The following is an 11,342-nucleotide window of genomic DNA, read 5'->3' on the forward strand; positions in this document are numbered from 1 at the left end:
CTATTGAAGATATTGTGTATTGTATGGGAAAAGGAATGTTAAAAACAAATATGATTTCTATATTTCAAAGAATGTACCAAATAGAGTGTGGCAGAAAGGAGTTCTAGCAAAACTGGAGTCAATGAGAATCAGAGGGGTAATTCTCTGCTGGTTAGAATCATTCATGGAGTAAAGGAAGATGGTTGTGGTGGTTAGAAGTCAGTCATCTCATTTCCAGGACATCCCTGCAGGGGTTCCATAGAATAGTGTCCTTAGCTCAACCATCTTCAGCTACTGTATCAACATTCTTCCCTTGAATATAAGGTTGAAAGCAGGGATGTTCACTGATAACTGCACAATGTTCAGCACCATTCACAATTCCTCAGATACTGAAACAGTCCATGGTTTAAATGCAACAAGACCTGCACAATATCCAGGCTTCGGCTGACAAGTGGCAAGTAACATTTGTGCCACACAAGTGGCAGGCAATGACCATCTCTATCAAGCGAGAATCTAACTATTGCCCCCTTAATATTTAATGGTATCACCATCATGAATCCCCCAATATTAACATCCTGAAGGTTACTATTGACCAGAACCTGAACTGGATTGTTGTATTAGTACTGTGGCTACAAGAGCAGGATAGAAGATAGGAATCCTGCAGAAAGTTACTTCCAAGCCACAAATCAGGAATATGATGGAATACTCCTCATTTGCCATGTGGAGTCCAGCTCCAGCGACGCTCAAGAAGCTTGACATCATCCAGGACAAAGTAGTGCACTTGATTGGCATCATACCCACAAAACACTTACATTCTCCAACATCAACATTCAGCTGCAGTAATTTCTAGTACCTACAACATGCACTGCAGAAATTCACCAAGGCTCTTTAGAAAGCAGCTTCCAAAATCACGAGCACTACCATCTAGAAGTACAAAGACAGCAGTTACGTGGGAACACCACCATCTGTAAGTTCCCCTCCAAGTCATATGTCATCCTTCCTTGAAAATATTCCGCCATTCCTTCACTGTTGTTGGAACTCCCTCTCTACTGACATTATGGGTATACCTGTGTCAAATGGACTGCAGCAGTTCAAAAAGGCATTTCATCACCACCTTTTCAAGGGTAACCAGGGATAGGTACTGTCGTGATTGGAACCAGCTGGATCTTGTTGACTAGAGTCTAGAGTCATAGAGATGTACAGCATGGAAACAGACCCTTCAGTCCAACCCGTCCATGCCGACCAGATATCCCAACCCAATCTAACAGCCCCTTGATTGGGGCTGTTAACCTGGGCCAATTGGGAAAGCCGATATTGACCAACATAACCAGGAGATTTAGAGTTTCCTCAATTCAGGGGACTGACTTTGAGCTAGCTTGCCACAACTAATGTTCTGTGCGCAAGTAAATAAAGGCCGACTTAATGACAGGATACTGGTCTCTGTGCAGTTATGTCGATTGTAAATGCTGGCCCAGCCAGTGACACCCACATCCTGTGACTGAACAAAAGAACTCATGTTGATCTGGTTGTATAAGGACTACTATCAATATCTCTCAATCAACAAATTAGCTGCCAAGTGAATATATCATAACAATGTTGGATAAAAGATCAACATCTTATGATATTAAAAGTTTTAATAGATATTTTCAATTTTTTTTGGATCTGTCAAATATTTTCTTTAAAAGAGTGTACGTACATTCCAACTGGTGGCTCACTTTGTGGACATCACTTTCAGCACATGGACTACTTTCACGACAAGATAACAGATTGCTGTTGTTATTCAAAATTTAATCGTAGGCATTGTCTTCATTTGACGTTTTGATTTTAACTTCTCTATTTCACAATAGTTGGACACATCAGGTTAAATTTAATATATATGTAAGGTATTTTCAGACATATATAAGCAAGAGCAGCCAAATCAAATTCAGCGTTCAAAAGGATTTACTGATGCATCACGAGGCTTTCCAGGAAACGATCCCGATATGGTTTTTCTTTGCCACACTCAACAACAGTATACTGCATCTCCAGCGTACATGAAACACTCTTTAATTACTTCCTCCATTGCAAGCAACTGGATGATGCTGGTGAACAGCCTCATGGCGAACTGAGGCTTTTTGAACTTTCCCAACAGAAAGTATTAAATACCCATATAACCCTTGTAGGTTTCAACCGTCAGACATCCAATGTTGCAACATTCAAATCTATGCCAAACTATTAGGAGTTTCTAGTGGATGTGATGTAACCAAATATTTGCATTGCAATATTAAAACCATCATGCATTGCGTGTTTTAACAAAGGAATGGAAATGATAGACATATATAAATATTTAATCCAGTATTTATTAGATTTTTTTGTTAAATTTACTCATAGTCAATACTAGGTGTTAAATGAAGTATCGCTGTACCCGATCAGGACCCCTAAAATCACTGTCAATCTTGCAGCATTCGTGGAGCTTGTGCGTACATTGAGGTTCTTGTTAATACCTTTGACTTCCTAGAGGTAGAGCAGTCAAATAATAATTTATTGTATAAGCAGCTTAAATAATGACCAAACACTGAACTTTAAGCCATTTGTAAAACATTTCAGGACTACGTGTTCATCTTTTGGAAGACGACGAATATTTCAGTTCAACAAACTCACAGTGTGTAGAATTATTTTATCTGCACCTTAACTGTTAATTATAGAGGAAGAATTGAATGAAACTTCGCATTTCTTTTTTAAATAAAGACAATTCCTCTATCCAGCAAGCTGGGGTTTCCTCAGCCCTCCGCAAAAGTAAATAGTTCTTAAAGTTTGATCAAATATTCTCCGCCAAAGGCCTATATCATAGGTTATTAACATTATACAGTTCATTTTTTATAAAAAGTAAAGATCTTCAATTCCTCTCCGAGCGGTTGCAGTATAAAAAAGTACGGCAAGAGAATTAAAAAGTAGATGTGCAGAGCAGTATGTGTCCGTGGGTGGCGGAGTGATCGGGAACCACGTCCAGAAGTGAGTGCGTCGCTCAACCAAACCTGGCGACGGGCGGAGCAAACGGCCACCTTTAATGGACGGGTGATTTGACCAATGAGCGTGAGGGTAGCGGGGGCCGCGTGGAGTTACCGGCCAATAGAGAGTGTGCGAAGGAGGGGCGGGAGCATCAGGTTCGGGTGTGCGGTTGGAGTGAGAGGAAAAGCGCAGAGAGCGGCGCCGGCGGCTGGCGTCCCTTAGACAGACAGACACAGAGAGAGAGAGTGAGTGAGAGCGCGCGCACCGCGGGGACTAACAGGAGTAGTAGCCTCACTCGCAGTCTCAGACGCTGACACTCACTCTGAGACATAGACAGCCTGGGGACCAAACTTCAACACTACCAAAGTCGCTCCGTCTCACTCTCTGCGCGCGCGCGCACACACAAAAAACAAGGGGCACCGAGAGGAGCAACAATGCCGACCATGATCGAGAAAGGGCCCGAGGTTTCGGGTAAGAGGAGAGGCAGGAATGGGGCGAAAAGTTTTCCAGCAGCTGCTGCGGCGGCGGCGGCGGCGGCACCACCAGCGGTAGCACCGGCTGTGGCGGCGACCAACGGCAACAACTCGTGGGAAGAGGCGAGCAGCGGCTCCGAGGACGAGCACGGTAACTGGCAATAGCCTAGAACTGACTTTCTCTTTTTTTGTTTAAAGAGATATCCATCGATCGCGTCTTTTTAAAATAAAAACATATTTAAGTGATCGGTTTGTTGATGGGAGAATAAACTACTTGTTACAGGTGGAGGAATGCGAGTGGGCTCCCAATATCAGGCGGTTGTCCCTGACTACGACCCTGGTGAGTTATTTGAATTCTGTTTGTGTCGAGATAGCCTAAAACTGTGGCGTTCATTCTCACCATCTCACTCTTCTCTCCTGCCCGCCACCCCACATAATACTTATTTAAGGGGTTACATTCGTTAGGGGGTCAACGAAGGAGAAGGGGGGTGAGGGGAATTTCATTCTGAGCCGTCGTGAGAAGAGTTAATAAAACAGTCACAAAAGTATAGGACATTAATTATAATAAAATGAGGGCAGATGAATACCTCTTACCACCACCCCCCCCGCCCTGCTGTTCGTTTTGAGAATAGCAGCGTGTGCTGCAGGCGTGCTTTGACTTAAATCATCATTTCCTACCCCACCCTGAATAAAATTGAAATCTTGCATCGATATTCTTCGTGCGATCAAAAGTTATTAATGGCAAAAAATAAGCTGCAGGTCCGGGATTGCATGTTGCTAACTATTTCATGGGATTTATTCAACTCCTTTCTCCTCGTTTCGGATGTGCTTACTTTCACATTCACTATGAATGAACACGGCAAAAGATTTTTTTGCACAAATTGGAGCTTGCTATTAGAGCTTCTCTGATTTCTTTTTTCACCAAATAGTTAAGATTGTGTCGTTTTAGCTTAAATCGACAACGCGATTTGAAAAGTAAAAGTGTATTTTGAAGTCTGCATTATTTACCTTTGGGCGCATGTGCGAGAAAGGGCTCCGAGAGCGATGCGAAAGGTGTAGTGTAATGCATGTGTTTGAATATAATTAAAAGTTGGATAGTTAGCACCTTTTCCTTTTGTTGCGAGTAAGCATTTGATAAGTGCAGTGTAGAAAACCCACTTTCTGAAAGTTATTGAAAACAAATTTTAGAAACGATATTTTAATGTTAATATTGTAACTGACTTCGTTATTCAATGATACTGTTTGTATGCATTTAGAAGAATAGTATTTATTACAGACTACAAGTCTTTCGAATGTGTTTGGATTTTGTAAACTATGCTACTTTAGTGGGGCTTTTTTGACTTTTTTAATGAGTTTTTGTCATTTTGTTCACCATTGTTATGGCGAGGTTTAGGCTGATATCAAAGAAAATAAACTTTAAAACAAAAAACAATGTGGCTTAAAGTTGGTTAATGATCTTGAACAAAATTAGATTTTAGATTACTTAGTGTGGAAACAGGCCCTTCGGCCCAACAAGTCCACACCGACCCGCCGAAGCACAACCCACCCATACCCCTACATTTACCCCTTACCTAACACTACGGGCAATTTAGCATGGCCAATTCACCTGACCCTGCACATCTTTGGACTGTGGGAGGAAACCAGAGCACCCGGAGGAAACCCACGCAGACACGGGGAGAACGTGCAAACTCCACACAGTCAATCGCCTGAGGCGGGAATTGAACCCAGGTCTCTGGCACTGTGAGGCAGCAGTGCTAACCACTGTGCCACCGTGCTGCCCACCATTGAGTTTTCCCTGTTCAAGTTCTTCAGTTTCAGCCATGAAATTATTTATCAAAAAGGTGGGAATTGCAAGTTGGTGCAAGTTACATTAGATTCCCTACAGTGTGAAAACAGGCTATTTGGCCCAGCAAGTCCAACCTGACCCTTCAAAGAGTAACCCACCCAGACCCATTTCCCTCTGACTAATGCACCTAATATTATGGGCAATTTAGTGTGGCCAGTTCACCTGACCTGCACGTCTTTGGATTGTGGGAGGAAACCGGCACACCCGGAGGAAGCCCACACAGATACTGGGAGAGCGTCCAAACTCTATACAGTCGCCTGAGGCGGGAATCGAACCCAGGCCTCTGACGCTGTGGGGCAGCAATGCTAACCAATGTGCTGCCCATAAGTGAAGAAAGGATGATAGGTGATCGGAATTGAGATAAAAAAAAATGTGTGAATGAGAGAAAGCAATGAATAGGCTGCTTACCCAGAAGAGCATTGGAATAGTTATGTTTCTCCTCTGAGATGATATGAATGATGTTCACTCTTAAATGGGATGAAGTAGGATAATCTGTGGAATTCACTCACCCAGAATGTGGTGAATATCAGGTCACTGAGTGAATTTGAGCATGTACAGATTTTTTATATTGTAATCGGTTGAAGGGTTATGGAAGATGGGCAGGAAAGTGGAGTGAAGGCCACTGAGATCAGCCATAATTGTACTGAATGGTGGTGCAGACTCAAGAGACTGAATTGTTTATTCTTGCTCCTAGTTTTGGAGATGTTGTGAGAGGTCTTTGTGATCAACTAGATATGGGTTGTGACTGAACAGATGCTAAGATTACAACCTATTTGGTTCAGTGTGAAATGATGCCTGAGGTAGAGGAATGGAATTGGTGTAAAGAAGTCATGGATTCATTTGCCGAGCCAGTGTGTTTTTTATGCATAAGTTTTGTTGCCTCACTAGGTGATATCAATGCGTCTTTGATAAGGTATTGGTGGTCTGTCCTGCCTGGTATTTATATCTATTTGTTGGTACTTCCAGTTCTGTATCTGAGAGTATGGTTAATGCGTTAATCCTTCAGGTATAGGATTTGGAAAGAGGAATAGGTGCAGGAATAGGCCCTTCAGCCTTTAGAACCTGTGCTGCCACTTGGTATGCTCATGGCTGATCATCCAAGCTATTCCTGCTTTCTCCGTACACTTTGAGCCTTTAGCATTCCTGTGTTTTTTTTCCATGACCAGCCCTGTTAGAATTTTATAGATTTGTGAGAGATTCCTTCTCATTCTTCTAATATAGTCCTAACCAAATCAATCTTTCTTCGTGTGTTAGCCCTGCCAACCCAGGAATCAGTCTGTTAAATCTTTGGTGCACTCCATCTATAGCCAGAACGATGTCCTTCCACAAAGGAAACCAAAACTGTGCACAGTACTCCAGATATTGTCTCGCCAAGGCCCAGTACAATTGCAGCAAGACATCCCTGCTCCTGTATTTGAAACCACATTCAGTTTTGTACTGAACTGCAATTACTGACATGAAGGAAAATTTATTCCTTTGGTGAGCTTTGATTTCATTTTCTCCCATGCAGTAACTGTCTTTTCCATATGTTACTGTTTGCTATGGCATAGTCACTGATGCTGATTCATTGTCCTTTTGAACATTGCCCATTGAGTGTCGAACATTGTTGCTTTTGATGTTTGAAGATTATATATCGGTGTCTGTTCAGGCATCACAGTTGGCTCCACTATTTGTCAATGCTTAATATTCAGATAGAAGTTTCCAGTTGGGATAACAAAACAATCAAATGTAATTTCTGTGCTCCCTAACAACTTACATTTATATAGCACAGACATTTCACAATGACAAAGTGATGAAAAAGCCTGGTCAGAGGTACTTTTAGTAGGAGAATGTAGCTTGATAGGTGGTTTCAAAGCATAGAGCTCAGGCAGCTGAAGGCAACAGTAGAGCAATTAGTCAGGGATGTGATGATGCTTGAGTGGCAATCCCTGTGTAGGGATTTAGAACTGAGGACGATAGACTCTATGCAATCTCTGTAATGAAGTTGTGGTTGCGCCAGCTAAAATCAGTTCATTCAGCTGTCCATTGTACTTAAGTCAGTTGTGGACTCTGTCTTTTATTGCTTAGTGCATAAGTTCTTTCAACTATTTCGATTGCCAACCTTAATTTTGATACAAGTGTATGATACAATTACTTTCTAGACTCAAGAAGTGTAATTTCCTAGGTTAAATGAATGAACGAGCCAAATAAAATGTGTAAAGTTCAAATGGCTTTGTATGGAATTTATTTTGCATTTAGTTTGAAGTTTTAAAAATTTAGTATAAAACATAGGATCTAATGCATTTGCATTTTTCAGGATTACATTATGGTATCTATGTAACTGTTTTTCCTTGCATATCATTTCAGGTTTTTTGAGATTAATTTTTTAAAATGATATTCTGACTGCCTTGGTTATATATTTAATAAATGATTCAAAGTAGTGTTCAGTGGATTTGCATAGTGAATATTTGGGGCATGTAGGAGCCAATAGATGCGGCGAGTCTCGATATTGCTTCATAGATGGTTGCAGTTGGAAAAAGCCTGAGTATTTTCTTCCAGGTTAAATGTGTTGGTGAGCAGAAACTTTCATGTAACAGTTCACACCACACTCTCTTTTTTGTGATGTTAGATATTTGATTCAATCAATATTCTATCTAACTTCAGAAAAAAACGCATTGAACTGTGCTTTAAAAGCCTTTTGCGAAAAGTTAATCATTAATAGAAGTCTGAGTGCATTGAGGGTCCAAACTTCAGATATTTCTTGGGAAGGGTGAGGGCCAGTTTGGGACTCTGTTCATTGCTGCTGATCTGTGAAAGAGAAGATTGACAGTTTAGCAGAGAATCTAAATTGATGCTTTTGTTTCTATTTTGTTGATTGTGTTCTAAGCCATGCATTCAAACGTACAGTTAGGACTAGATCTGCGATGAAGAGATGATTTTATTCTAAATGTATGACCAAATGCTTACATTTGGTCATATGTCTCCAAAGGTATTCAGATAATGGGAGGCAGAGGTGAAAGACGGAAATAGCAATTAGAATTGACTTCAGAAAGGGCTTTCTAAATGAAAATATCCTTGTGTCTGCTGTTTTAATTTTTGAGAGAATATTAAGAGTAATTATAATACTGCATGTAGTATGCCAAATTACTTTGTAAAGTGGAGCAAATGGTATAAGGGATGTAGGTTTTTAAGCCCTTAACTTTCAATAATTGGACTAAGAATTGATTGGTAACTAGTAATTTTAACTTACCACGGCAACATTTCTTTAAATACTACATTGAGTTTTGGAATAAAAAGTCTTAAGGTATTAGAAAATTTAGATATATCCATAAACTATTGATTTCTCTTTGTCTTGAGGCCAATATAGGTGCTGTAGAAAGAGTGCAGGAACATGAAACTGGGTTTAGTTCAGGAATTAAAGGTAAATGGGGAACAAAAATTTTCATTTTGCTTCAAAGGAGAAAATAAACATGGAGTGAAAGAAACAAAACACTGTTAGTGTCTTAATTTTCCAAGACTTGGTGACAAATTAAAAATAAGTTAAATAGTTTGTAGAAGTATATGAACTGGGTCATGGGATACAGTGGAAATAGGTACAAATGTCTGGCTGTCTTTGGATTGTATGAGCATTGTATTAAGACAGCTTTATTTTTGTGACCTATAATGCTGTAAAAAGCTTAGTACGTTTTGAAAAGATTTGTAGCTCAGGTTGAGGTTCTGGAAAACCTGTAAAAAGCTTGTTTGCAAACTCATTAATTGTACAGTTTATGGCAGAAGTGAAATTGTGGGGATGAATTTGGCTGGACGAACCAGCTTGATTGAAAAGAAAATGAGTTCTTGTATTTACTGTTGCCATTGTTTGATGTATGAAAATCAGTTTATATTCTAAAGTTCTGAACAGTAATTGCTGATGGCATTGTTGTAGTTCAGGATGTACAGTAATGTTTAGCTAGTGCTAACCCTCATGGTAGAAGTCACAAAGTCATGAGTTCAAGCTCATCACTTGTTACATGTATCACTGAAAGAGTTTTGAGTTGTTTGTTATGTAGGTGTGATGTTAAATTTTTAAAGCCCCATTTACCTATTTCTTTGCCCTATTTTTAAATGGAAATTTTTCTAAAATTCTGCAGATGTCTAGACCTATTCTTCTCTTATACCACAAGAAATAATTGACTGGTTATTTTTCATTACTGTTTGCGTGTTCTTTGCAGAAGTTGACTGCTTGCTTTGCCCATAAAACAGGATAAAGTTTAACTTTCAAACAATTTAACTTGGACCTCATGAAAGGCATGATATTAAAACAAGTTTGTTCTTTGTTTCTATAGTTTTGATGCTCAAGTTGTCTAGAGAGAAATGCAACCTTCTGATGCAAAATGGTCTGCTTAACACCAATGACTTATGGAATAAGCAAGGTTGAATATTTAGAATTTTAAAATTTTATAAGGTTTGAATTTGTTTCAAAATGTAGGATTTGCTATCGAATGGACTTCAATAATAGCAACTTTATGATACAACTTTTAGCATGATAAATTGTTTCACGGTACTTGAGTACTGTAAAATAAAATTAGACACTGACCCACATAGGCAATTTTTAAGGCTGCTAACAAAGGTTGTTCAAAAAGGGGAAGAAGGATTTGAAAGAGATGTTTTGAAAAATCTAAATGTTGTTTAATGGAACTGTTCTTATATCAGTGTACACAGGATGATACATTTAAGGGTATATGGGACAGAGTTCTGGATGAATTTTAGAGAAGATGGATTGTGAGAGGCCAGCTGTGAGTGTACTGGCCTGGTCAGGTGTAGGGGTAACAAAGGTATGGATAAAGATTTTAGTAGATGAGTGAAGGATTTAGTTGTTGTTTGGTGCAGAGATATAAATAGGCAATCTCGATTTGTGGACCAAGTATGTGATTAGACATTGTTGAGGTGAACAGTTTAGTTGGGAGCAGGGGAACAGAGATTGTCATTGGGTTCAGTTACGTCAATATTTAATTAAATGAAATTCCTACTTAGCTGTATTGGTTGTTGACCAAGTCGTCTGGTATTTTAGTGTATTGGAGGAATCGAGAAGTGGTGATGAGGTAGAGTGGGTGCCATCAGTGTGTATGTCAAAACTTGATATTGTTTTCATATGATGTCAATGGAGGCTAGCATTTGGCTGACTACTTGGAAGCCAGAAGTAAATCTTTGTTCTGCTGTTATTCCCAATGTAAGAGAAGCAATTTCAGGTGATATTCTGACTACAGTTGAATAAATAATGTATCTAGTGAATGCTGTCCCACCCATCTGGTGAATAGTGGAGAAATGTTGGTGGAGTTGGAAGTCAGCCACATCAAAGGCAGCAGGCAGAATAAACATTTATGGTAAACATTGTCCTCGTCACATAGTGTCTTGGAGAGCAGATTGTGTTGTGGCAAGGGTAGAAACTTGGTTGGGCTTGATGAACTATGAACTTCTGGGATTGATGGACATGGATCTGGAAGGTAAAAGCACACTTGAGGACTTTGGGTAGGAATGGGAACAGTAGTTTGTAAGATGACAACTTCAAAGAATGTTTGAGGGGAGTGGCAATTGCAGTTTGTGAGAGCTGATCAGGACCTGAAGAGAAGACCATTAACAACAACAGATTACATGAGGGCTACATTTTTTTTGAGGCAGTAATGAGCAAGTTAGACAAAGGAGAGCCAGTGGATGTGATCTGTTTGGATCTCCAGAAGGCTTTTGACATTGTGCTACATGTGAAGCTGCTGAATAAGATAAGAACCAATGGTATTAAGGGCATGATTCTGGCATGGATAGAGGATTGGCTGAGATTCCCCCCCGACGTGGTCGACGATGCCCTCCACCACATCTCTTCCACTTCCCGATCCTCCGCCCTTGAACCCCGCCCCTCCAACCGCCACCAGGACAGAACCCCACTGGCCCTCACCTACCACCCCACTAACCCCCATGTACAGCGCATCATCCGCCGCCATTTCCGCCACCTCCAAACGGACCCCACCACCAAGGATATATTTCCCTCCCCTCCCCTACCAGCATTCCGTAAAGACCACTCCCTCCGTGACTCCCCCGTCAGA

General features: G+C 40.4%; 1 protein-coding gene across 3 annotated transcripts in view; it reads left to right on the forward strand.

The window, feature by feature from the left end:
- Positions 1 to 3,071: 3,071 nt before the first annotated feature.
- The window catches only part of rcor1 (REST corepressor 1), a 122,608-nt gene continuing 114,337 nt past the window's right edge, over positions 3,072 to 11,342 (forward strand). Inside the window, exons 1-2 of one of the 3 annotated variants that reach the window (XM_043697453.1) lie at positions 3,072 to 3,591; positions 3,724 to 3,780. In XM_043697453.1, coding sequence (XP_043553388.1) covers positions 3,402 to 3,591; positions 3,724 to 3,780 — 247 coding nt within the window. In that variant the 5' untranslated portion in view covers positions 3,072 to 3,401. The remainder of the gene's footprint in view (positions 3,592 to 3,723; positions 3,781 to 11,342) is intronic. The other 2 variants (XM_043697452.1, XM_043697454.1) reach the window with 2 other exon arrangements.

The sequence above is a fragment of the Chiloscyllium plagiosum genome, chromosome 10 (assembly GCF_004010195.1).
Source record: "Chiloscyllium plagiosum isolate BGI_BamShark_2017 chromosome 10, ASM401019v2, whole genome shotgun sequence".
Classification (NCBI taxonomy): domain Eukaryota; kingdom Metazoa; phylum Chordata; class Chondrichthyes; order Orectolobiformes; family Hemiscylliidae; genus Chiloscyllium; species Chiloscyllium plagiosum.